Raw genomic sequence first — 27,201 nt, 5'->3', positions numbered from 1 at the left:
CTGGGATTAGAGGCATGCACCCCACATCTGGCCAGACTCTTTCTTGATTAGACTCAGCAAAAACAAATGTACTTTATTGTCTAGTGATAAATGGAACAGTTTGAGGAAGAGCTGTTGAGACTTTCAGGCACTTTATCAAGCTGTCATGGAAAATAATATTGACCTTCTTATGCCTGCAAATGGGAAGACACAGAGGTGTAGTTGTATTTTGCTTGTAATCTAACAAATAAAACTTGCTTGAAGATCAGAGTGCACAGATAAGCCATTTGTTAGATACACACCTACCTAAGAGCTAAGCCACTAGTTAGACATACACCCAAGCTGCTAGTTAGCCATAGAGGACAAGCAGTAATGGCCACACCTTTAAACCCAGCATTTGGGAGACAGAGGCAGAGCAGATGGATCTTAGAGTTCAATGCCACCCTGGGCTACATGGGAGGAGTGAATCAGTCTCAAAGAAAAACAGAGCTCACACCTTTGACTCCAGCACTTGAGATGACATGCCTTTAATCCCAACATTAGAGAGAGAGGAATATAAATTAGGAGCTCAGTGCAGTCTCTGGACAGTGGAGATTGGTGGTGAGCATTGCAGTCTACAGTCACTCTAAGGACAGGATCATCCCTCTTTGGTCTTAGCTGTGGTAGAGGTGAGAATTCTTTAGAGGCTTGGCTCCTTTGCTTTGATCTTCAGTGTGGATCCCAATATCTGTCTCTGGGTTTTTATTATTAAAACCAACTAGAATTTGTGCAACACAGAGGTAGAGGCTGTGGAGGGGAAAGTAATGTTGAGGCTGGAGGTCTAAGAAAATGGTGTCTAATGAAGTTGGAACAATGTGAGAAGTCATCTTTGATTCTGAGGGAGGGAGGTATGTGGTGGCACATGCCTTTAATCCCAGAAAACACACGATCTTTAAGAATGAATTTGGGCTCGGTGGTGATGCATGCTTTTAATTCCAACATTTGGGAGGCAGAAGCAGGAGGATCTTTGTGAGTTCAAGACCAGCCTGGTCTACAAGACCTAGTTCCAGGACAGGCTCCAAACTCCAAAGCCACAGAGGACCCTGTCTCAGAAAAAAAAAAAAAAAAAAAGAACTTGGTACCTAGAATTTGTCTCTGGACCTCTTGTTCACTCTACCCTGGCACTTGGCCTTTCAAGGGCTGAACATTTGAGCTCAGGGCTCAGGAGGTGGAACAACAGTCTGAATGATACAGATTTTGCTTCAAAAAAAGATGAGGGGGCACGAAAGAGAGCTCAGTGTTTAAGAGCACTGACTGTTATTAGTTCCAGAACCCATAACTCCAGCTCCAAGGGAATTGATGCGTCTGATCATTGCAGTCATGTGCACTTGCAAGTACACATGAACACACACACAAGCCCCTACACACTAACAAACACACAAAAATACACATACTTTAAGAAACAAATCTTAGCTATTAGCTTAAATTCTACCGCCTTTGAGGCAGAGGCAGGTAGATCGGGTAGATCTCTATGAGTTTGAAGTCAACCCTGGTCTACACAGCTTGTTCTAGGGAAGCCAGGGCTACACAGTGAAATGCTGTCTCAGAAAAAAAAAAAAGATAGAAAGAAAGAAGGAATCTTATTTTAAAAGGAGGGGGAGATAGAGAGATTTCTCCACACATAAGCAAACATGTTGCCCAGCTCAGAAGACGCAGGTAAAACGCTGGGTACAGCATTAAAATACCTGTAACCCCAGTGACGATGGCACAGAAAGCAGAGGTTTGCTGGAGTCTTGAGGTCGTCAGCCTAGCCAAAAAAGACAAGCTCTAGGTTCAAACTGAACCCAGGCTTCAAAGGTAGAAAATAATAGGGTAGGGCACTGGTTGGCCTCTTCTGGCATTTGCCTCTATGTCTGCACAGGGACATGCACCCACAAACACAACTACACAAAAATAAATACTACACACACACACACACACAGAGAGAGAGAGAGAGAGAGAGAGAGAGAATGGCATTCAAAGCCAATTACAGCTATAGCTGTGACTATGTTAAGATAATGTCTCAAAAAAAAAAAAAAAAAAAAAAGGCATACAGAAATCTACCTACAATAGGACTACAGTTGAATGTGTGTGAATGAATGGATCCCAAGAGGAGCTGTCAACCAGGGTGGAGAGAGCTCTTAACCAATTTATCTTACACTGTTTTCCCAAACATATTCATTAAAGCTCAGAAACCACAGACTTTTAGAAATCCTTCTCGTGTGTGCGTGTGCGTGTGCGTGTGCGTGGTGGGAAACAGAGGGGGTCTATCTACCATTCCTTATGGAGATGGGCCACACATGCTGGCCTCCCACAGCTAAGCTGCCACTGGTTCCCCAGAAGCCCAGTGCTTTCACAGAAGCACCCTTCAAGGGGACCCATAGCAGTGACAGGCAGGGCTGTGTCTAGGATGCCAAGCAGATAGGAAGGAGGGCTTCAGCCAGAAACAGAAAGAGATGTGAGAGGAAGGGCTCTGCAGCACAGAGTACAGAGCAGAAGTGGCTGACGAGTTATGGTTTTTCTTCGCAGCACCCGTGCCTCCCATGGCTCCTCCTTCCCCTGGCTACTACCATGTCCTCTACAAAGAGCATGCTCAAGCCCCGATGGCCTGGCATGGAGAGACCTACTGCCTGGTTGGAGGCTACCGTGTCTATGGGGATGCTCCACTGACCACCCCTGCAAAGGCTGAGGAAGAGAAACCAGCACCCAGGAGGGCTCCCAAGAGACAGAGAGTTCAGGAAGAATCAGACCAAGATCTAGGGTGTCCTAGTGCCAAAATTCCTCGTCTCAGAATGAAGCATGATGGCAAAGGGTTACCCCGGCAGAAGCATGCTGCTTGAGCATTCTAGCCCAGAGGACAGGCCGGTAGCTGCCTCAAGTGGCTGAGCCCTCTTCAGCAATAGCCTCCACTGACCACCAATGTAGACAGAACCTTAGCTGTTCTGCCTGTGCCCTCTCCAGTCAGGAATCCACTTGCATGCCAACTAGCCATGAGCAAGGAGCCTCAAGAGGAGCAGATGCTCTGGACAGCCCACCCTCCCTCGGTGCTCTAGAGTCTCTTCTTGGGCAGTAGAAGGCAAGAGTTGCTGTGAGTTGAGGAGACAAGTGCAGAGAGAGGATACAGAGGGGCCAAGCTGGGGCTCTCTCTCTATGAGTAGACTTCTGCTCTGCATCATGCCAGCAGCCAGCAGCACAAGCCAGGAGAGGCTGCACTTCCTAAAACTAGAAGAAACAAGTAGTAGTTAACCAAGGAAGCTCCTGCCTAAGGTCTCAGGAGCAGATGAAGAGTCTAGGGAGACCTGCTAGCTGGAGCAGGAACACTGTAGAGAAAATCCACAATCCCCTCCCTCATGCTAAAGAGGTACCTGTCTTTATTTACTGCTTATTTTGGAATCAGTAGGATCCCTTCTGCCCAATAGAATGATTTTCTGTGACAGCGTTTGAGTTGAAATCCAAGTTATTCAAGGCCAAGGTTCAAATCTCTGCCATCACAAAGGACACTTGGTTGCACCTTCTGTGTGAATCTTTCAAATAATTGTGAATCAAATGAAGCAAGACCCAGTTCTTTGAGAAATGGAGAGGTTGGCGGTTGAGCAATACTGGCACAAGCCTTTAATCCCAGCATTCATGAGACAGAAGCAGGCAGATCTTTGTGAGTTCATGAGGCCAACCTGGTCTACATATCAAGTTCCAGAACAGCCAGGACTGTTACACAGAGAAATCCTGTCTATAAAAGAGAAGGGGGTGGGGGGTAGGTTGGGATGTACTCAGGGACCACTATGTACTTTAATACGCCTAAACAGCTTTACTTGCTAATGTTCATTGCAGTGAGCCATTGGTTTGATTCAAGACCTCTGCTTCTGCTACACTATTAATACAGGACCCTCCCCAGGACTCCTTCCTCTCAGATATCCTGTTGTTGCCCTGTGCCATGGAGATCCTGCAGCTTTGGTTCTGCAGGACTGGCTCCTTCACACACTCTACCAGTTTTTACATGGGAAAGATGTTGGAGTGGGCCAACTCAAAGCCCTGGATATGGGAAGTAGCTTAGTTGGTGGGTCCATCTGCTGTCTGATGCCCAAGGCACCAGGGCCAGTTTTCTTGCTTTGTCCAGGTGAGGGGTGGAGCCAGCTCCCTTGTCTATGGTAGCTGGTTAGGGGCAGGACCTGCTCTCCCACCCTCTCATAACTTGCTCTCCAGCACTGCCCTGGAAAGGGGTAGGGCCAGCGCCCCCACTCATGCACTTGGGCCTGGTCTCCTCCCATGCCCATACCACCAGGGCCAGCTCTACCACATTGCCCAGGCGCTGTGTAGGACCCAATTGCTGAGTGCTGGAGGTGAGAAGGCAAAGCCAGCTCTCCCGTACAACCCTGACAAGGTTTGTCAGGCCAGCTCTCCTGCCTCCATACTTCAGGGCCAGCTTTCCCTTGCTCCCCAGTCATGGAGGTGGGGGAAGCTCTCCCATCTGCCACAGGTGGTGAGGGGTGTGGCTAGCCCTCCTTTGCCCACACCACTGTATACCAGCCAGGGATGGGGCCAGCTCTTCCAGGTGTTTCTCACACCTGGCCCACACCATGTGGCTATGGCCAGGGCCATCTCAGGTGTCATCTTCTTCCTGCCCGTGTGTCCTTTACACACCAAGAGCCCATGGGTGTCCTCCACTCACCCGGGCCAAGTAGCACCATATGAGCCTGTGCTTGTCCACTAAAAGTAAATGCATTGAAATTCACATTATTTAGGTCAAGAAATCAACTCAGTTGGTAACGTACTTGAGGTGCAAGCATAAGGACCTAAATCCAACTTATAGAACCCATAATTAAAACAAAACACTGTGAGTGCTGTTTGTGTTGATCATCCCAGCTTTGCAGAGGTAGAGACACATAGATGCCTGAGGCTCCATGCTCAGCCAGTCTAGCCTACTTGGGAGTTCCGGGCCATCAGAGACCCTGTATTACAAAAATAGTCACTGATATCCTAAAAAATCTGAGGTTGACCTCTGACCTCCACACGCACATACATCCACACACGCACCTCCCAACACATCACATTATTTTATATTTATATAGTTCATTTAAACCCAAATCAGAAATTATTATACTTTACATTGCTGGCTGGCTTCCCCCCACCTCCACCCCCAAGATCTTACTCTGTAGCTAAACTGGCTTAGAATTCACTGTACAGACCAGGTTGGCCTTGAACTCTTGTCAATCCTTCTACCTCAGTCTTCCAAGTACTGGGATTGCTAAGATAAGCCATAACACCAGTATTATTTTTGGTTTTTCGAGACAAGAGTTTCTCTGTGTAGCCCTGGCTATTCTGGAACTTGCTATGTAGACTAGGCTGGCCTTGAACCCATAGAGTTACCTGCCTCTGACTTCCATGTGCTAAGATTAAAGGCATGGGCCACCACTGCGTGGTTATTTTATTGTTATTATTATTATCATTTGACTTTTACTGGTATTGTTTCTCTGTAGCTTTAGAGCTTGTCCTGGAATTCTGTAGATCGGGCTGGCCTCAAACTCACAGAGATCCAACTACCTCTGCCTCCAGAGTGCTGGCACTAAAGGTATGCACCACCACTCAGCAATTTTTCTTTTCTTAAGCAAAGCAAATGTAATATCTTTATTAAAACCTATTTTTTTGTTTACCTCCTGTTCATTCTTTATTTCTGTCTCTGTGTGGGGGGTATGTAGATATTTGTGTTTATGTACATTTGCATGTGTGTATATGTATGTAGATGTGTGAGGTCAATCTCTGTGGTTCTTCCTCAGGAGCATCCACCTCAGTTTGTGTTTTTGTTTTATCAGGGTCTCTCATTTGACCTGGAGTTTGGGAATTATGTTAAGCTGGCTGGCTGGTCAGTAAGACCCATGTCAGTCTCTAACTCTCCACTTACAACTCTGAGGGGAAAAGCTTCCTTGTGGACCTTGTGGACAGCTCTGAAGGAATGGTATCCTGGCAGTCCTGAAACAAGGAATACCACAGTTACATTGCACAACAGATCGCACAAGAGATTTATTGGGAGAGACACAAGAGGGCGCTGCCTCTGCTTGGATGAGAAGCAGTGTGAAATAGAGCAAGAGACTGACATGTACAGGGTTTCTGGGGGAGTTTTCCAGGGTAGAGATTTCCAGGGTGGAGACTGGTGAGATTTCAAGCCAAGCTCAGGGATTGGTCTGATTTTGAGTTCAGGGATTGGTGGGATTTCATGGCCAGGGATTGGTGTGTATTCATGCTCAGGGACTGGTGGTTTTGGTAGGTTTTCAAACCTGGAAGTGGTCTTGGACCTTTTACTCTATACATATCATAATGCAGTAACAGCAGAGTTTTTTTTCCCTTCCCTTCCCTTCCTCCTTTCCTCTTCCCTCCCTCCTTCCCTGCCTGCCTGCCTGCCTTCCTGCCTGCTTTTTTTCTTTCTTTAATGTGTGTAAGTGTTTCGCTGAAATGTATATGTACATCATGTTTGTGCCTGGGGCCTATGGAGGTCAGAAGATGATGTTGCATCTCCTGGAATGAGTTATGGATGGTTGTGAGCCACTGTTTGGCTTCTGGGAATAAAAAAAAAAACAAAAACAAAAAAAACAAAAACAAAACAAAAAAAAAACAAAAAAACAAAACAAAACAAACAAACAAACAAAAAAAAACAAAAACCAATTTCAGAAAGAGCATCTAGTGCTCTTAACCACTGAACCATCTCTAGCCCTGGGGCTTTTTAAAATTTGAGTTTGAGGGGCTGAATTCAGGTCCTCATGCTTGTATGGCAAGATGACTGAGCCACTTTCCCAGCTCTCATTTGTTTTTTTCTTTGTTTGTTTGTTTTTGTTTTGTTTTGTTTTTTTGAGACATGTTCCCATGTGTTCCTGGTTACATAGCTCAGGCTAACTTTGAACTTTCTGTTCTTCCTGCTTCTACTTTTCAAGTGCTGGGGTCATAGGTATGTTTAAAGAAAAGCCTGGTTTTCTGCAGTGCTGGGGATCAAACTCAGGACTTCCTGCATGCTAGGCAAGCACTCTACCAATTGAACTACATTAGCAGCCCAGTAATAGCTCTTAATATTATCTATTATTTTTTATTGCAGTTGCTATTAATTTCTACTCAGGTCCTGGGAGTAGGATGTTATATGGGGTAGAGAGGAACTTCCTGGAGACTGAGAGATCACCCCATAAAAGTCAGCCCAGCCATCGGGGCCTCAGGGTCCATTATGTGTCTTAGTGTTCTGGGCTTTGTCCCAAGAAAAATGAAGGTTACTCATGATCCAGTCAGGTTCCCTTCTTAAGGATCTAGAGAATCCTCTGAGAGACTGTACAGTGGGAGTCAGTGGTTCCGTTTGTGGATTGAGGTGAAATACTCAGAAAGACCTCAGAATTCCAGATCTTCCCTGAAGCCAGACCCACCCCATTGACTTCATCTGGTGCTGAGCCCAACCACTTAGGTTCTGCAGATCACTGACAACTTCCTTGAGCAAATGGTGGCTTAAATGCCAAGTTCCACTGTCTACGTGCTCTGGGGGCCTGTGTTACTCTACCCCATCACAGAGAAGGACACATCTGTTTCTACATTAAAAACATTTATTTCAGGAAACGTTTGTCCCTGCATAAATGAAGGGGGTCCGAGGGTACAAGAATTATATCTGGGAGAATGGCATGAACCATCACAGTCATACTATAAGGCCTAAAAAGGTTGCAACAATGGTGAGGCTTGGGACTATGTGGGGAGAAGATTTTGAGTGTGACCACCCAGATGATAACTTGAGTGTATGATATGTTGGGATCTCTGATTGTTTCTGATGTCGACGTGGCAAGACTGAATGACAAGCACTGTTCAGCTGCTCCTCTGGAATCATGTCTTCCAGGGGACTTTGCCATCTGTTTTTCTCCCGTACCTGGAGGTGACAGTTGTCGTAAGCAGCTGTTCTAGGTCTCCTGTTACAGAAGCACCTGTTCAGACCCCATGCACTGCCTCTTGCCATCTCAACATACCTGTTCCACCTGTCTGAAGACCCTCAGCAGGTTTCCTCGAAGGACACCTTGAAGCTCCTGCTCACTCCAGCCCCGTCTCAGCAACTCCTCTATGAGGACTGGGTATGTAGACACGTCCTCCAGCCCCTGAGGGAACCTGTGTAGTCATCAGCAGGTAAGCCTTAGACCTGGTATCCTAATCCCACTCAAAACCTCACTTCTATCTGAGGTGTTTCCTCAGCAATGGTCATAGGTGGGGATGGAGAGTAGGAAGGAGTAGGTAGTTTGTTTGCTCCTGTCCTAATCCTTCAAAGGAGATCTCGAACCTCTTTAAAAATATGCAACCTTAGATAATCAAGTACACTATCACTCCTAGCCCCTTCTTTGGATATTTTCTAAAACTCACTGAATGGTACTTTAAGACTTATGCCTCCCAGCAGGCCGGTGGTGATGCATGCCTTTAATTCCAGCACTCAGAAGGCTGAGGCAGGCTTCAGGCCAGTCAGGGCTACATAGTGAAACCCTGTCTCAAACAAAATCAAACAAGAAAAGACTTATGTCTTCTAATGAATGCAAATATCCCTCTGTTGAAAGAAAGGAAGGAAGGAAGGAAGGGAGAAAGGAAGGAAGAAAGGAAGAAAGGAAGAGAGAAAAGAAAAAGGGCCAGGAGGCCCTGAAGCTGTTGCTCATGGGTAGAGGCCTTGGCTTAACTTCGGGAAGGTTCTGAAGTTGATGCTGAAGAAAAAAGAGCAGGGGCCAGCAAATTGGTTCTGTGACTAAAGATCCAACAACCTGAGTTCAATCTCTGGAATCCTCATGGTTGAAAAAAAGAAGTGACTCCTGCCACACATGTGCCATAGTATGCACACCCCACCCCTCACCTGCCACATGTGTCCATAGTATGCACACCCATCCCACTTCCCAAATATTAATTTTTTTAAAGAAAAGGAATAAAATAGTTTGCAGCCAGCCTGGGATTCATAGTGAAACCCTGTGTCCAAAATAGAAACAAACAAACAAACAAGAGGAAGGGAGGGTAGGAAAAAAGGCAGGAAGTATCCTCAGAACTGGCAGAGAAGCTGGGCAGGGGTGGCACCTGCTTTTAATCTCAGCAGGCAGGCAGTTCTCTGAGTTTAAGGCCAGCCTGGTCTACAGGGGCAGTTCCAGGATAGCCAGGGCTACACAGAGTAATCTGTCTCAAAATAACAGCAACAACAAAAGCTGGCAGAGAAAATAGTCCACACCAGACGTTGCTGACAGTTCAGAGGGAGCAGGTTTGTGGTGGGTGCATGTGCTGCAGAGGGGCTTTCTCAGAGGGCCTTAGTGGGGACCTTGGGCGGAATACATACAGGAGAGCACAGGAAAGGGACCCTGGAGATGGAGAGATGTGCTAAAGACCTTGAGGACCTCGCTGTGGTGACAGCAGCTTGAGACAAGCCACAGAGAAGTACTCACTGTGCAGTTCCATCATAATCCCCACCAATCCCGATGAACTCAGATCCAATGACTGCCTTGATGTGGTCAAAGTGATCTGGGGAGATGGACAGTTAGCAGAACGGGACTCCAAGGAAAGAGTGGCCCTGGAACTAGGCTTAGCCAACCCCATTCCTCCTTTGGTTACAGTCTAGGATTTGTATTCCTTTTTGTACATTAAGCCCCAACTTTACAGGGAACAGGCTCCAGTGGCTTGGACTCCTTCCCAGTCAGTCCACACAAAGTGAGCATCTCTGGGTGGAGGAGACTGGAGCTTCAGCTGACCTTTCCCTGGCTTCCTATTCTTTAATTTTTTTCTTTTGTTTTTCTTGTTTCCCTTCGCCCATTTCAGGAAGCCATCATGGCTCTTAGCTTAATATGCTCAATCTGAACATTTTCTTGGCAAGAATCTTGCCGCTCACCTGCTTGTTTACAACAAAATCAACAGTATGCTGAGTGATACTGTTTTCCAAGGTAACATTTAGGAAACATTCCTTTTTAACAGTGCCCATCTCCTTGATGTCTACAATATCACCCCTCTTATAGATTTGTATATATATGGTCAAAGCAACAACTCTATATTTCTTAAAAAGCCCAAAGAAAGCTGGAAAGATGGCTCAGTGGCTATGAACAGTGCCCACTCTTCCAGAGGACCCAAGTTTGGTTCAATTTCCAGCACCCACGGGGTCATCTATATTTTCAATACCAGGAGATCTGATGCCCTGTGGCAGCAGGCATGTATGGGACACACGGACATACATGCAAGCAAAACACCCACACACATAAAATAAATTACTAATAAAAATCAAAGCAAACAAACAGAAGGCCTGAAGAAATTCTTTTCTTTCCCTTTGTCATTTTTGTGAATTACTAGAAGATGGCTTCTGTGATCCAAAACAGATTTCTCTTATTGTAGCTGGTACTCCACATACCTGGCACCTGAACTAACCTAGACTTCAGGTTGGAGTGAAAACCTTTGGAGGGCCACTGATTTAAGTCATACCTAACCTACTCCATCTCTGATTCCAGTCTGGAAAACCTGGCAGGGTCTCCTTTGGACAAGACTGGAGGCAGAGGCAGGGGTAGGGTGCTTTGGTAGCCCATGCAGAAGCACAGATAGTTGGCACATTGCTGCAGAACTGACCCCAAGACCCATGACAAGGCAGTTTGGAATCTTTGCATCTTGATTTGGAGGGGAGAGGGTCAATCCAGGCCTTTATAGGAGGCAAGCACCCTACAAATGGAACTGCAGCCTAAGTTCCCATCGCAGCATTTTTGTCTAAACTGTTCTGAAGTCTTCAGGTCAAACTCAATACTGGTCAGAAAGCCTAGGAGGGAACTGTTTCCAAATCTTTATTGCTAAGCATGGACCCTTTCAGGGATTTACCTCAAAGTATAACTTTTTCCTTTCTTCTCCCTCTGCCAGTCTCCCTCTTATCTACCCATCTATTTCCTTCCCTCCTCACTGAAGATGCTGATGTTTACAACTGGATTTTCCTGTTATATCGTCCTTTCAAACTCCAATAAAAATTCTTTGGGGGTTTAAAAAAAGAAAGGAAGAAAAGGAAAAAAAGATGTATTGAGAGGCAGGTTTCGGGAGACTCACCTGCCACAGTGGATGCATTGGCTAAGGGGCTGCACTGCAGTACCCCTACAGAGAATGTCACCATCACAATGCCACCATTCTTCTTCTGCAAGGATGGTCAAAAAGATACTCAACTGGACTCCCTGGCATGGTTATGTGCCTACATACCCTTGTGAGAAAGCTTTGGGGGCCAGAGGGGACTTGACCTCCCTGGTCTGTGTCAATGAGGAAGGCTTGACTCTAATATAGGTGATGTCTTGGCCCTAAATTTAAGGGATATAAGAATATTTATCTGCAACAACCTCCCCATTCCAAGAGTTTAGGGGCAATGGACTATGGGTTTATGAAGGAAATGGAGGGGATAAGCATTCAAATTCAAGGCCTTCTGGTCTGAATTTCTTAATGTAGGTTCCAGCGCTACGAAGTTTCTCACCAGAAGCCGCAGGATGTCATCAGGAAGATTCCGAGCATTTCTGCACACACCCCTGGCAGCCGAGTGAGAGAAGATCACAGGTGCCTGGGACACTTCTAAGGCCCGCTGTGCAGTAGCATCCGAGACATGGGACAAATCAACCATCATACCCAAGCGATTCATTTCTGCTACCACCTTCTGTGAGGGCAGGTTAGGAGGAGGGTTTCAGGGGTACACATATGCATGCATTAATCATTCAGAAAAGGGGCATGTGCATTTGTGTGGAGTGGAATATCGTTCAGAGTCCTTACTTCACCAAAGCTGGTCAGTCCTTTGACACTGCTGTAGAATGAGTGGACATCCTTAGATGAGCTCTCTGCCCTGTAAGACAGGCAAGGGGCAATCTAATTGGTGGTCATGCCCTTCCAAACTCTTCATCTCTGCAACCCCACAGAGCTAATTCAAAAACCCAGGTTGGACTCTGCCTGACAACTGGAGGAATCCTAGTCTTGCTTCATAAAAACCCAAATACCAGTCCCCATGTGTGAGTCCCAGATGGTAAGGGTAAATCTTGGTGAATGTCCACAGGACAGATTTCTGCCTCAGTTGGCTCATACCATCTGCACTGTGCTCACCAGGGTGTGTTGCAGGTGTGTGTGAGGGTCAGGTAGCGCACCCCCAGCTGGTAGAAACTTCGAAGCACAGAGAGGCTGTTATCTATCGAGTGGCCACCCTCCACACCAATGAGGCAGGCCACTTTCCAGGTGCTGTTCAGAGCTGTAGGCATAGGTCAGGTGATTATTTTCAGGAGCCAAAGTAGTAGCTTCATCCAGTCCCCAATACCTTGAAGAAGTCCACTTACCTTTAACTGAGGTCACGAGCTCCAGCTCAGGATAAGAGGCACACATACTGTGGATGAGGTCAATCTGCTCCAGAGTGAGGCGCAAGGCATCCCGGTCCTGGGTCTGACACGGTACGTAAGCGGACCAGAACTGGAGGCAAAGCCAGGGGTTGGCTTGTGTAGGGGAACTACCTGGGCCTTACAGCTGTTGGACTGGTGGGTCTAGAAACCACATATAATGAATGCACTACTTGCTCTGTGTGGTACCCACCTGCTGGCTCACGATTGACCCCTTTAGCCACACAGCATGGCTTTTTCTTTTCTTTCTTTCTTTCTTTTTTTTTTTTTAAGAGTCACTCTAGTAACTGAATTCCCATATGACTAATTTGTCATTTCTCATTTCTGGGGCCCCAATTTCTCCAAACTTCCCCAGCAGCCATGCTGGTGTGTGTGTGTGTGTGTGTGTGTGTGTGTGTGTGTGTGTTACCTGGGCTCCCACAAAGCCATCTCTAAGCCTATTCAGGCTGGTATGGCCATAGGTGAAGTTTCTCAGGTTGGCATCCTGTAGACCATTTGGGTAAAATTGCCTCAGGACAAGAGGCAGGTCATTGTGGCTGTAGGAGAGTCAAGAAAGAGGTTAGGTCAAACAAAATTGGTGGAATAGTTCTGCCTGTAATTCCAGCACTCAGAAGGCTAAGGCAAAAGCATCATTTAAAGTTCCAGGCCAGTCTAAAATACTTAGTGAGTTGAATAGCAGCCTGGGCTAGAGGACTCGCTCCCCCCATCCCCCCACCCCGCTGGAGCTCTTCCTCCCACCCCTCTCCCTCCCTCTCTCCCTCCCTCCCTCAGAGGGCATATGGTTTCCAGGTCTAGCAGAAATAATTCTAACCCACATTGTTGCCCAGACAATACCGAGTGGGCCTAAATAAATTCTTGAGACCCTTTAACAGAGTGATAGTAACAGAGTGATAGTAACAGCATGTAGAGTGGGTAGTAGGAGAGAGAGGAACTTTATTAGTCTGGCAGGCTCAGAACCCTCTGCAGCTCACGAGTATGCCCAACCCAGTTTCATTCTGACCAGTTCCCAAGCCATCTCATACGCACCCGTCTACAAGGGGGAAGTCTTGCATCAGGGCTCTCGCACGATCTCTCAGGTCTAGAAAACTGGCGTTGCCGGCATTGGTTGAGATGCTGGAGGTGCTGTCGGGCCTGGTGAGGGTTCTGGGGGTGCTTGGTGCAGTGGAAGCACCAAAGACGCCTGGTTTGGTCTGTGAAGGTCCTAACAGCAGCAGCACCAACAGGAATACTGAAAGCACTGGGCTAAGCATCGGGTGACCCTCCAGGAAGCCCTTGAGCCACATCTTCTCAGGGCGGGGCAAGCGAGCACTGATACAAAAACCTGAGAGGGACACAAGGTACGATATAATCCCCTCAATTCAAGCCACGAAGCGACTGGGTCTGGTGAGAAGGGATTTGAGGTCAACAGATTCGACACAGCCACTAGGTTTGTAGTAGTGCAGCTCAGCCTCCCGGGGGACCTACAGCCCTACTAGCCCAGTCTCTAACCCCACCTCCACAGGCTGGGCTAGTAGAGGCCTGCAGCACTCACTCAGCTCCTGTCTGGGAGTCCCATGCCCTCTCCCTGTTTACTGTTACCAGGGAGCCAATCTCGGTGGCTTCTTGGCTGCTTCTAGGGATTGGTCTAGAAGAAAGTGGACCTTTACAGCCCACATCATATCCCTGACTACCTGCTGCCTTCTCTGACCTCTTCAAGGGCCACAAGTGCCCTGTGACACTGCCCTCTCGGCCATTCCTTAAAGACTCCAGCCAGCAACTTAGAACCCACACCTCCATACCCTAACCCCACACTGTTCACGGTGATGACTGCTCTCTTCCTCTGCTGATGCTGTACCGGTGCAGCAAGCTCAGGATGACCATCTGAGATGAGAACTGAGCGCCAGCAACTAAGTGGTTCAGGGGATACTTACTCAGTAGCACAGGGGCAAAGTCAATCAGCTAGTGAAATGGAAGGAATGAAATACTTTCCAGGCCAGCAGAGCCCCCATCCCAGTACCTTCTTCCAGGAGCTGCAGACTGACCTCCTACCTCAGTGTGGAAACCAAGGCAGACGCCTGCCTCAGGCTTGGCACTTGTGTCTAGCGGCTTCACACACCTTATCTGTGGCTCTTGTGGCTTGCATTCAGCCAGAAACCTCCAGGGGTTAGTTCCCTTCCTTTCAGGCCCCACCCTGTTCCCAGTCCTCACCCTCTCTGCTTCCTCCAGGAACACCCCAGCTGCCCCTTCCTTTCCTTTCCCCTCCCCCACTGCCACTCACATGCAGCCAGGTGGCAAAAGGGAAGAGAAACTTTTAGATTTGTTGGTCTCCATGTCACAGTTGTGGGTTTGAGGGTAAACTTCATGCTTGCTCCATTCTTAATAAGCCCCAGGAAGTTGAGGGTATAAGGAATACAAATAAAGGGGGTTTGAAGAGATAGTGTACAGCTTGGTGGTTAAGTGCACTGGCTGCCCTTTTAGAGCACAGGGTTTGATTCCCAGACAAAACACCCATACCCAAAAAATAAAATTTCAGAAGAAAGAAAGAGAACTCCAAAGTGTCCTTCTCAATCAGTCTCCATCTTATTTTCTGAGACAGGGTCTCTCATTGGACCTGAAGCTCACCATTTCAGTTACCTTGACTGACCAGCCAGCTGCAGGCATCTTCCTGCCTCCATCTTCCCTCCACAATGCTGGTAGACTTGTAACCTGTGAAGTGGGAACCCTAAATGCAGGTCCATATGCTTGCACTCTACCAACTTAGCTGTTTCTCCAGCTTCTGCTACAGATTGCTTTTTAAATTTTTTACTACATTTGTTTACTTATTTCTGTGTGTACATGTGTGGAGGTCAGAGGAGAACTGACAGGAGTTGGTTCTCTCATTTAACCATGTGTATTTCAGAACTCAAACTCAGGGTGTCAAACTTGGCAACAAGTAGCTTCACCTGCTGAGCTGACTTGCTGGCCCGATTTTGTTTCAAATAGGTTTATTTGTTTTTTTATTATTTTGTGTGTATGGTATTTTCTTGCATTTATGCCTGTCTACTACATGCATCCCTGGTACCATCAGAGGTCAGAAGAGTGAGTGCAATGAATCCTCTGGAACTGTAGCTACAGATGCTTGTGAGCCATCATGTGGATGCTGAGACTCTAACCCTGATCCTCTGGAAGAGCAACAAGTGCTATTAACCTCTGAGCCATCTGTCCAGCTATAGCCCTATTTTAGAGCAAACCATAGGGCTGGGATCTAGCTCAGTAGTAGAAGGGTTGCCTAGAATGTGCAAAGCCCTAATTTGAGCAACAGCACTGGGGATAAGAATAAAAGAATAAAAAGGTAAATTAAATCACAACATGTATTTCATTCATATGTAAGCATTTATCTCAAAGTCAGGTGTGCCACTACACCCAGAATATAGGAAAAGCTCTTAAAACTGTATTTCCAGGCCTTCACCATTAAAAATTTTGCTTATTTGGTATTGGTGTTTAAATCTCTCATTCTCAAGAGTAGGAGCCAGGAGGAAGGTTTACCTTAGGGATCCACGAAGGCACAGGACTTTAGAAACCAGGTTCTCTGTGAAGAATTCACTTTAGGGGCACAGAAAGGCTTGAGGCTTAGTCTTGGACTTTAAGTCAAACTTTGTCACAAAGAAATCACTATTGGCCAGGAGGAACCTCCCTATTTCCATAATGGGCTGGAATTAAAGGCATGTGAGCCTCAAGCATAGAGGTGGAGAGGTGGTTGCTGAACTTTGTCTACAGTGTTCATGCTCCAGCTAGCAGGTCTCCCTAGACTCTTCATCTGCTCCTGAGACCTTAGGCAGGAGCTTCCTTGGTTAACTACTACTTGTTTCTTCTAGTTTTAGGAAGTGCAGCCTCTCCTGGCTTGTGCTGCTGGCTGCTGGCATGATGCAGAGCAGAAGTCTACTCATAGAGAGAGAGCCCCAGCTTGGCCCCTCTGTATCCTCTCTCTGCACTTGTCTCCTCAACTCACAGCAACTCTTGCCTTCTACTGCCCAAGAAGAGACTCTAGAGCACCGAGGGAGGGTGGGCTGTCCAGAGCATCTGCTCCTCTTGAGGCTCCTTGCTCATGGCTAGTTGGCATGCAAGTGGATTCCTGACTGGAGAGGGCACAGGCAGAACAGCTAAGGTTCTGTCTACATTGGTGGTCAGTGGAGGCTATTGCTGAAGAGGGCTCAGCCACTTGAGGCAGCTACCGGCCTGTCCTCTGGGCTAGAATGCTCAAGCAGCATGCTTCTGCCGGGGTAACCCTTTGCCATCATGCTTCATTCTGAGACGAGGAATTTTGGCACTAGGACACCCTAGATCTTGGTCTGATTCTTCCTGAACTCTCTGTCTCTTGGGAGCCCTCCTGGGTGCTGGTTTCTCTTCCTCAGCCTTTGCAGGGGTGGTCAGTGGAGCATCCCCATAGACACGGTAGCCTCCAACCAGGCAGTAGGTCTCTCCATGCCAGGCCATCGGGGCTTGAGCATGCTCTTTGTAGAGGACATGGTAGTAGCCAGGGGAAGGAGGAGCCATGGGAGGCACGGGTGCTGCGAAGAAAAACCACAACTCATCAGCCACTTCTGCTCTGTACTCTGTGCTGCAGAGCCCTTCCTCTCACATCTCTTTCTGTTTCTGGCTGAAGCCCTCCTTCCTATCTGCTTGGCATCCTAGACACAGCCCTGCCTGTCACTGCTATGGGTCCCCTTGAAGGGTGCTTCTGTGAAAGCACTGGGCTTCTGGGGAACCAGTGGCAGCTTAGCTGTGGGAGGCCAGCATGTGTGGCCCATCTCCATAAGGAATGGTAGATAGACCCCCTCTGTTTCCCACCACACACGCGCACACACGCGCACACGCACACGCACGCACTCACACACAAGAAGGATTTCTAAAAGTCTGTGGTTTCTGAGCTTTAATGAATATGTTTGGGAAAACAGTGTAAGATAATTGGTTAAGAGCTCTCTCCACCCTGGTTGGAGTTCTTCTTGGGATCCATTCATTCACACACATGCAACTGTAGCCCTATTTTAGATAGTATGTTTTTTTTTTTTGAGACCTTACCTTAACATAGTGAAAGCTGTAGCTATAATTGATTTTGAACTTTGAACTGACTCTTTTTCTGTATGTGTATGTGTGTGCGTGCACACATGCACATGCACTGTAAACTTAACTGTATATATGTAGGCTCAGAGGTCAGGTGAATGTGTCCAGTGATCGTTCCTGTCACTTTTCTATTCATTTCTTTGAGGCAGCCTTTCCTTGAACCTGGGACTTGCTTTCTGCATCCCTCTTCCCCGGTCTGGGAATCAGCAAGGCCACAAATACTTATTTCTTACACCCTACACACCTGCAATACACGAATGCATGAACCCATACACAGCTTGTTGACTTTAATCCAAACTCAGGTCCTCAAAAATATACAAGCCATCGCTCCAGGTCTTCACTCCCTTCCTGAGACAGTCTATGTTATCCAGACTAGTCTGCAACTCTCGGACTCAAGCTATCATCCTGCCTTTGGCTCCCAAGCTGGGTATGCAAGCTTGATTCCCTGTCAAGTTCTAATGCTTCTTAATGACCAAATACTATGAGGTCCAGAGTCAAATTTCAGGCATCAAGTTTACTCTCAAAGACACATTTCAAATTGACTCATCTTCTGGGACACCCTTTCCTCAGACCTACAGCCTCAGAATGCTCGTCACCCATCTCAGAAACACCCCATCTCTTCTGTTCTTCCCATTTGTATGGCCACATTCTCTCCTGTAGTGAGCTATCCATCCTGCCCACACCTGTTGTACCGACCACATCCACTGGGGGCGTGGAGACTGGTGTGGGCATGGTGGATATCTCACTACACTCTCCTCCAGTAGGGGCATGTATTTGAGGGTGACCAGTAAGTGTGTTTTTCATGATAGCACGGTAAAGGTACCTAAATCTAAATGTGGGGGTTTATCGGAAGCATTCACCAGCTCTTCCCCAAGGTGCTGTGTTTATCATTTGACAAGGAAGTATATTTGTTTTCTGTTTGTTTTGAGACACGGTCTCACTGTGTAGTGCTGACTGTTCAGGAACTCACTTTGTAGACCAGGCTAGCCTCAGGTTCACAGATCTGATTGCTTTTGCCTCCCAATTGCAGGAATTAAAGGCATGCACCACCATCACCTGCTGCATTTTAAATTTTTGAAAAAGATGTATCTATTTTATTTGTATGAGTGTTTTGTTTATATGTGTGTTTGGGATATTTTGCTTGCACTGTGAAACTCCAAGACTATGTTTAGGGGTGGGGACAGCAACTAGTTGACAAGAATTAGCTATAGATAATACAGAGGACCCAGGAATATGGACAAAAAGTTGCACAGGAAGGAGCAGGGAGTGACTTAGAGATCCTCAGTCTTTTTGGTTTAGAGGCAGTGAGGAGAGACCATCTCATGTTGGGTCTCCAGTCAGTTGGTTGCCTCTCAGCTTCTTTGATCTAGCAAGTTTTCACCCCAACATCTGACTACTGAGTCTTTATTGGTAAATAGAACTTGGTAAAAACAACACATGGTGTGTCTGTGCACTAATTGTGTGCCTGGTGCCCAAGGAGGTCAGAAGAAAGTGTTAGATTTCCTGAACTGGAGTTATGGATAGTTATAACCCCCGATTCGGGTGCTGGGAATTGAACCTGAGTCCTTTGCAAGAGCAACATGTGTTCTTTTTAAAATTTACTTAGTTAGGTTTTTTGAGACAGAGTTTCCCTGTGTAGCTTTGGAGTCTATCCTGGCACTCACTCTGTAGACCAGGCTGGCCTCAAACTCACAGATCCACCTGCCTTTGTCTCCTGAGTGCTGGGATTAAAGGCATGTCCTATCACTGCCTGGCAATTTTTTTGTGGGGAGAGGGGTTGGCAACATGTGTTCCCAAGCACCGAGCCATCTCTCGAGTACCAAGACACTTGGTTTTATTCTGAGTCTAATTGGGAAAGAGTCTTGGGACTGGAGAGATGGCTCAGAGGTTAAGGATTTATACTGCTCTCGCAGAAGACTGAGTTAGACTCTTAGCACTTGAAAGACTTTAGAAACAAAGATAAGTTTCTCACAGGTCTTGGCCTACAACAAGGAAATAAGCCCCCAACCCTGGAACAAATGATTCCAGATGACCAGCCCTGTCTGGGTCACACCTGGCCAACCGACAGTCTGGGGACTTTCCAAGTCATTCTATGGTTTATCCTTTGAATACCTGGGTGATCTCTCAAACATGAGATCATACTTTTTAATAAATCACCTTGTGCCCCATGCATTGTATGCTGATTGCGGTCTTTCTCTATAAAAAGAGCCTGAACCCTTTGGGGGCTGTGCAGCTTTCGCTGAGATTGCTGACACCGAGTGCACTCATTCAATAAACACCTCTTGCTTGTTGTGTCTCCTGGTTTTGGTGTTTGTTTTGTGGGGCTCTTCCATTGGCCCATCAGGACCCCAGAATTAGGGTCCAACACATTCACATGACTCACAACTACCTGCAACTCTGCTTCCAGGGGATCTAGCTTTGTGGGCTCTTGTTGTAGAATATTATGTGTTACATTTGCTTATGCTGTGGAACATTTGTTTAATGATACAAAGGTGTGTTGTGTTCTTTTACATTGCATTTGTTTAACTCTGTGAAGCTGTGTTACTTTGCCTGTTTAAAACACTTGATTGGTCTAATAATGAGCTGAAAGACCAATAGCTAGGCAGGAGAAAGGATAAGCAGGGCTGGCAGGCAGAGAGAATAAATAGGAGGAAAAAAATCTAGGGAAAATAGATTGAGGAGTGAGAAAAGGAGTTGAGGAGGACATTACAAGCCTGCTACCCAGCTACATAGCAAGCCACAAAATGACAAGTAAAGAATACAGGAATAGAGAAAAATAAAAGCCCCAAGGCAAAGCTAGAAGGGATAATTTAAGAAAAATATCTAGGCCGGGTGGTGACACATGTCTTTACACCCAGCATTCAGGAGGCAGAGGCAGAGGCAGGAGGATCTCTGTGAGTTCAAGGCCAACCTGGTCTACAGAGTTAGTTGCAGGGCAGGATCCAAATCTACAGAGACGCCCTGCCTCAAAAATAAATAAATAAGAAAGAAAGAAAAGGAAAGGAAAGAAAGAAAAGCTGGCTAGAAACAAGCCAAGCCAAGGCTGGGCATTCATAAGTAAGAAAAAGACTCCATGTGTGTTTATTTGAGAGCTGGGCCCCCAAAGAGCAAAGAGTAAAGAGTAAAAAACATCAACTACAGGCTCCCTTTATGCCCACAGAAGCTATGGTGCACATAAACTCATGTAAGAAATAAATATTTTTATTTTTTATCTTTACCCATTTATCATTTATCTATCCATCTATCCATCCATCCATCTGTCCATATTTCTACCTTTCCATCTATGTGCATGTATATTTTGCCTCCATATACATCTGTGGGTGCCTGATGCCTGAGAAGGCCTGAAAGAGGGCATCAGGTCCCTGGGACTTTACTTACAGACAGTGGTGAGGCACATTGTGGGTTTTGGGAATTTGAACCCATGTTCTCTGGGAGAGCAGTCAATGCTTTTAAGTGCTGGGCCATCTTTACAGCTCTAGTAATATTTTAAATAGATCTTTTTAGTTTTATTATTTATGTGTATTTGTGTGTCTCTGTGAAGTATGTGCACATGACTGCAGAGACTAGAGGCATTACATTCCCTGAAATTAGAGTTACAGGTAGTTGTGAACTGCTCATCTTGATGCTGGGAACCCAATCTGGGTCCTCTGCAAGAGTGGTACATGTAAGGTGCAGGTCCCGCCCATCAGAAGAACAGATAGGTTGCAGCCTGCCTGCCTGCCATCCTTTTCACACCCTACTGCCCACTTACTGCTGCCATGCTCCTGCCCCCACTTCTGGCAGGCATCTGCTGCCCAGGTGCAGGCCATGCTAGTCAGAAGAACAGATAACAGACCCGCTTGCCCTGAACACCCCACACGCCCTTGGTTCAGATCCCAAAGACCCAAAGCACTGTTACCTCTTCCCGCCCAACCACCTGTCCCCAAAGCTGTGCCCCCTCCCTCACCTTGGGCAGATATTCAATGCTCAGTTTCAGGCCACTCCAGTCAGAAGAACAGATAGGCAAACTCAGGCAGAGATGTGGTGATATTTTGTTTATAATCTAATAAACCTTACCTGAAGACAGAGTGCAGAGCTAAGTCACTAGTTAGCCACACACCTAGTTAAGAGCTAAGCCACTAGTTAGCCACACACGCACTTAACCACTAGTTAGCCACACACCTAAAGCCACTAGTAGCCATAGAGGATGGGCAGTGGTAGCCACACCTTTGATCCTAACGCTCAGGAGACAAGAGATAGATGATATCCGAGTTCAAGGCCACCATGGGTTACATGAGAGTGAATCAGTCTAAAAGAGAAACAGAGCTCACACCTTTGATCCCAGCACTTGGGATGACACACCCTTAATCCGAGCACCAGAGAAGAATACAAGGCAGGAGCTCAGTGCAGTCTGGGGTTTGGTGGAGAGTATTACAGTCTGGGGAGCAATTCAGTTGGAAGCAGTTTGAGGTTTGGTGGATCACCCCTTTGGTCTGACCATTAATGGAGGTGAGAACTCTGCAGTGGCTCGCTGCTTTGCTTCTCTGATCTTTGGCTTTAACCCCAATATCTATGTCTGGGTTTTTATTATTCCTGCTACACAGAAACTCCCTGCTGGACCAGAGACCACACCAGTCTCCAGAACTCCAGATAGGTGGCCCACCCTCAGACCTTCTCCACTCTCTCAGTGCCCCCCATACTATCCCTAAGGAACAAAATAACTATCCAACAAGCACAAACTCAGAAATTTGCACTTAAATCTATAATAACTCCAAATTCAGATGCCTAGATACCAATGTATCTACCAATGGCAATATGTCACCACCAGAACCAGCTACCTTACTACAGCGAGCCCTGAATATTCCAACACAGCTGAAGAAAAAGACAACCTTCAAACCAACTTGGGCTGCATGTGATGGCAGAAGCTGGCAGATCTCTGAGTTCAAGATTGGTGTGTCCATATACTAAGTTCCAAGATAGCCAGGGCTACTTAGTTAGACCCTATCTCAAAAACCAAAAGCAGCCAACAAGAGAGAGAGAGAGAGAGAGAGAGAGAGAGAGAGAGAGAGAGATTGATCCAGGAAAACACAAACAATTGGAGGGAAATTAATAAATCCCTTAAAGAAAGATCAGAAAGAACAAATAGTTGAAGAAAAACAACAAAACTGTTCAAGATCTGAAAATGGAAATAGAAGCAATAAAGAAAACACAAACTGAGAAATTTCTGGAAATGGAAAATCTAGATAAGTAAATATGAACTACCAATACAAGTATCACCAACACAATACAAGAGACAGAAGAGGCAATTTCAGGTATTAAAGATATAATAGAAGAAATAGATACATCAGTCAAAGAAGATGTTAAATCTAAAAAATTCCTGACATAAAACATCCAGAAAAGCTGGGACACTATGAAAAGACAAAACCTAAGAATCCAGCTCAAAGATAGAAAATATATTTCTCTGTTTAGCCCTGGCTATCATGACACACACTCTGTAGACCAGGCTGTCCTTGAACTTACAGAGATTCACCTGCCTCTGCCTCCCCCATGCTAGGACTAAAGGTATGTGCCACCATCACCCAGACAGAATTTTTTTTTTTTTTTTAACAAAAGCATACAAGAAAAAAAAAAAAAACTTCCTAAAGAAGGACATACCTATTAAGGGACAAGAAGCTTACAGAACACCATATAGATCAGGCCAGAAAAGTAAGTATCATTGCCACATAAGAGTCAAAACACTAAGCATGCAGAACAAAGAAAGAAAAGCTGGAAGGCAAAAAGGCCAAGTAATACATAAAGGGAGACCTACTAGAATTACAATCTACTTCTCAATGGAGAGTATAAAAGCCAGAATGCTCTGGACCTATGTCCTGCAGACTCTAAGAAAACACCGAAGCCAGCTCAGACTGCTGTAACTAGCAAATCTTTCAATTACCACAGATGGAGAAAACAGATATTCCATAACAAACTCAAATCTAAACAACATCTATCCATAAATCCAGCCCTACATAAAGTACTAGAAGGAAAAGTCCAACCCAAGGAGATTAACCATACCCATGAAAACACAGGAAATAATCTTATATCAGCAAATCCAAAAGAAGGGAAACACATATACACACACTACTACCACCACCACCATCAAAACAAAACCAAAGTCATTGGTCATTGATATTTCTTAATATAAATGGACTCAATTCCACAATAAAAAAAAAAAAAAACATAGACTAACAGAATGGATTTGAAAGTAGGATCCATTCTTCTGCATGGAACACCCAAGAAACACCCAAGAAACACACCTCAACATCATAGATAGAGTTGGAAAAAGATTGTCCAAGCAAAAGGACCCAAGAAGCAAGCTGGCATAGTCATTCTAGTATTTAACAAAATAGATTTTAAACCAAAATTAATCAGAAGAGAGGGGAAGGACACTCATATAAAAAAAAAATCCCAACACAAAGGCTCCCTCATTTGGAAAAGAAATATTACTAGGGGCTGGTGAGATGGCTCAGAGGTTAAGAGCACTGACTGGTCTTCCAGAGGTCCTGAATTCAATTTCCAGCAACCACATGGTGACTCACAACCATCTATCATGAGATCTGGTGCCCTCTTCTGGCCTGCAGGCACATAGGCAGAACATTATACATAACAAATCTTTAAATAAAGAAACATTTCTAAAGCTTAAATCACATATCAAAGCTTATTCATTAATAGTGGTAGACTGAAAGACTTTAGTTTGCAAAGAAAAAAGGTAAGTTTCTCACAGGTCTTGGCCCACAACAAGGAAATAGGCCCCAACCCTGGAACAAATGGTTCCAGATTAACAGCCCTTTCTGGGTCACACCTGGCCAATGGTCAGTCTGGGGACTTTCCAAGGTACATTCTGTGGTTTTTCCTTTGAAGAAAAACAGGTCATACCTGGGTGACCTCTTAAAAATTAGATCATACTTTGTAATCAATCATGTGCCCCATGCATGTATGTTGATTTGTGGGTTTTCTCTATAAAAAGAGCCTGAAACCTTTGAGGGGTGTGCATCTATCCCCGAGATCGCTGACACCCGAATGCGCACTCGCTCAGTAAACACCTCTTGCTTGTTGCATCTCCTGGTTTGGTGTTTGTGTTGCGGGGCTCTCCCATCGGCCCATCAGGACCCCGAAATTAGGGTCTTACAGACTTCAATACCCAGTTTCAGCAAAGGACAGGTCATTCAGAGAAAAACTAAACAGAGAAATAATGGAGCTAACAGACGTTATGAAGAACCAAATGGACCTAACAGATATTTATAGAACATATTACTCACACACAAAAGAATATACCTTCTCAGCACCTCACAGAATTTTATGCAAATTGACCACATTGCTGGTCACAACACAAGATTAAAGGAAAGTGAAATAACCCCCTGTATCCTTCCTATCAGACCAACACAGATTAAAGCTGGATTTCGACAACAACAGAAAACCTACAAACTCATGGAAACTGAACAACTTTCTACTGTATGACTACTGGATCATGACATAAATAAAGAAAGAAGTTAAAAACCTCCTAGAATTCAATGAAAATGAATGCACAACATAACTAAACTTATAGGACACAATGAAAGCAATGGCAGAGGAAAGTTCATAGCACCAAGTGTCTACAAGCAGAAATTGGAAAGATCTCACACTTGCAACTTAACAGCACATCTAAAAGCTCTAGAACAAAAAAAGCAAACACACCCAAGAGGAGTAGATAGCAGGAAAAAATCAAACTGAAGCCTGAAATCAATAAAATAGAAACAAAGAGAACAATACAAAGAATCAATGAAACCAAGAGTTGGTTCTTTGAAAAAATCAACAACATTGACAAATCCTTATCCAAACTCACTAAAAGACAGAAAGAGTATCCAAATTAACAAAATCAGAACCAAAAAGGGGAACAAAACAACAGACACCAAAGAAAACCAAAGAATCAATCATTAAATTGGAAAATCTGAAAGAAATGGACAATTTTCTTCATAGATACTACTTAAGAAAGATAAATAAAAATAAGATAAACAATGTGTGTGTGTGTGTGTGTGTGTAGCTTTGGAGACTGTCCTGGAATTCTTCCCTCTGTAGAGCAGGCTGGCCTTGAACTCACAGAGATCTTTCTGCTTCTGCCTCCCAAGTGCTGGAATTAAAGGCATGAGCCACCACTGCCTGGCTTCAGATGACTAATTTAAATAAACCTATAGTTCCTTAGGAAATATAAACAGTCATTAAAAGTCTCCCCTCTCCCTCAAAAAAAGCCTAGGGCCAGATGGTTTCATCACAGAATTTGACCAAACTTTCAAAGAAGAGATAATCAATATTTCTCAAAATATTCAATAGAATAGAAACAGAAGGAACATTGCCACATTCATTTATGAGGCCACAGTCACAAACCTGATACCCAAACCACACAAAGATTCAATAACGAAAGGGAATTACATTATCAAGGCCAGACGGTGGTAGCATACATCTTTAATCCCAGTACTCAGGAGGCAGAGGCAGGCAGGGTCTGTGAGTTCGAGACCTGCCTGGTCTACAAAAGCTAGTTCCAGTACAGTCTCCAAAGCCACAGAGAAACCCTGTCTCAGAAAAACAAAGCAAACCAAAACCAAAACCAACCAACCAAACAAAAACACCCAAAACCCAAACTAAACCAAAACAAAACCTGGATAAACACTTGAAAATGGAATCCAAGAACACATCAAAAAGACCATTCACCATGATTAAGTAGGCTCCATCCCAGAGATGCAGGGATGATTCATCATACAAAAATCTGTTAATGTAATCCACCACATAAACAAACTGATAGAAAAAAAAAACCATGATCATCTCATTTGATGCTAAAAAAGGCTTTGGCAAAACACAACATCCCTTCATGGTAAAATTATTGGAGTGATCAAGGATATAAGGGGCATATTTAAACATAAGTATAAGAAAGACAAATTTACAGCAAGCATCTACCTCCTGAGTGTTGGGATTAAAGATGTATGCCACCACACCTGTCAACTTTCCTGATTTCAAGCTGTACTACAGAGCTATAGTAGTAAAAACTACATGGTATTGACATAAAAACAGTCTGGTTGATCAATGGAATTAAATCTAAGAACCAAACATAAATCCATACACCTATGGAACCTGATTTTTTTTATTAAAAAGCCAGAAATATATATTGGAAAAAAAGAAAGCATGTCCAACAAATGGTGCTAGTCTAACTGGATGTTGTCTTTTAGAATGCCAATAGACCCATATCTATCACTCTGCACAGAACTCAAGTCCAAGTCGATCAAAGACTTCAACATAAAACCAGATACACTGAACTTGATAAAAAAAATAGTGTGGGATAGTCTTGAATCCACTGGCACTGGAGAAAATTTTCTGAATAGGACACTGGTAGCACATTCACTGAGATCAACAATTCATAAGTGGGACCTCATGAAATTGAAAAGCTTCTTCAGGGCAAAGGACACGGTCAATAGGACAAATGGCAGCCTACAGAATGGGAAAAGATTTTCACCTACTCCACATCTGTAAAAGGGCTAATATCCAAAATATATAAAGAACTCAAGAAACTAGATATCAACAAACCAAATAATCCTATTAAAAATGGGGTACAGATCTAAACAGAATTTTCAATGGAGGAATCTCAAATGGCCAAGAAACACTTAAAGAAATGTTCAAAATCTTTTGCTATCAGGGTAATGCAAATTAAAATGACTCTGAGATTCCATCTTATGTCCGTGAGAATGGCTAAGACCATAAACAGAAGTGACAGTTCATGTTGGTGAGGATGTGG

The 27,201-nt window shown here is 45.0% G+C and overlaps 3 protein-coding genes across 3 annotated transcripts; 1 reads left to right on the top strand and 2 right to left on the bottom strand.

The window, feature by feature from the left end:
• Window positions 1-1,649: 1,649 nt before the first annotated feature.
• Window positions 1,650-2,837, top strand: LOC127234721 (DPEP2 neighbor protein-like). The gene is made up of 2 exons (XM_051201818.1): window positions 1,650-1,674; window positions 2,527-2,837. The coding sequence occupies exons 1-2, from the start codon at window positions 1,650-1,652 to the stop codon at window positions 2,835-2,837; spliced, it is 336 nt and encodes a 111-aa protein (XP_051057775.1).
• A 4,759-nt stretch (window positions 2,838-7,596) lies between these two features.
• Window positions 7,597-13,661, bottom strand: LOC127234543 (dipeptidase 2). The gene is made up of 10 exons (XM_051201528.1): window positions 13,371-13,661; window positions 12,754-12,880; window positions 12,288-12,417; window positions 12,061-12,202; window positions 11,737-11,806; window positions 11,447-11,623; window positions 11,035-11,119; window positions 9,411-9,486; window positions 7,977-8,112; window positions 7,597-7,879 (listed from the first exon to the last, which is right to left on the bottom strand). The coding sequence occupies exons 1-10, from the start codon at window positions 13,625-13,627 to the stop codon at window positions 7,655-7,657; spliced, it is 1,425 nt and encodes a 474-aa protein (XP_051057485.1). The 5' UTR covers window positions 13,628-13,661; the 3' UTR covers window positions 7,597-7,654.
• A 2,898-nt stretch (window positions 13,662-16,559) lies between these two features.
• On the bottom strand, window positions 16,560-18,155 carry LOC127234720 (DPEP2 neighbor protein). The gene is made up of 2 exons (XM_051201817.1): window positions 18,107-18,155; window positions 16,560-16,870 (listed from the first exon to the last, which is right to left on the bottom strand). Exons 1-2 carry the CDS (start codon window positions 18,153-18,155, stop codon window positions 16,560-16,562), a joined length of 360 nt encoding a protein of 119 aa, XP_051057774.1.
• Between the last annotated feature and the right edge of the window lie 9,046 nt (window positions 18,156-27,201).

The sequence above is a fragment of the Phodopus roborovskii genome, unplaced genomic scaffold (assembly GCF_943737965.1).
Source record: "Phodopus roborovskii unplaced genomic scaffold, PHOROB, whole genome shotgun sequence".
NCBI lineage: Eukaryota > Metazoa > Chordata > Mammalia > Rodentia > Cricetidae > Phodopus > Phodopus roborovskii.
This window is presented reverse-complemented; position numbering and strand designations above follow the sequence as displayed.

Bases quoted from the DNA above. Each gene is read 5' to 3' on its own strand.
- LOC127234720 (XM_051201817.1), bottom strand. From the start codon at position 18,155: ATGCCCACACCAGTCTCCACGCCCCCAGTGGATGTGGTCGGTACAACA. The intron at 16,871-18,106 runs GTGTGGGCAGGA...TTTTCTTCGCAG, and splicing joins GGATGTGGTCGGTACAACAG to CACCCGTGCCTCCCATGGCT.
- LOC127234543 (XM_051201528.1), bottom strand. From the start codon at position 13,627: ATGTGGCTCAAGGGCTTCCTGGAGGGTCACCCGATGCTTAGCCCAGTG. The intron at 11,624-11,736 runs GTAAGGACTCTG...CTGCCCTCACAG, and splicing joins GACTGACCAGCTTTGGTGAA to AAGGTGGTAGCAGAAATGAA. The intron at 8,113-9,410 runs GTGAGTACTTCT...ATGACTACACAG, and splicing joins GATTATGATGGAACTGCACA to GTTCCCTCAGGGGCTGGAGG.
- LOC127234721 (XM_051201818.1), top strand. From the start codon at position 1,650: ATGTTGCCCAGCTCAGAAGACGCAG. The intron at 1,675-2,526 runs GTAAAACGCTGG...TTTTCTTCGCAG, and splicing joins GCCCAGCTCAGAAGACGCAG to CACCCGTGCCTCCCATGGCT.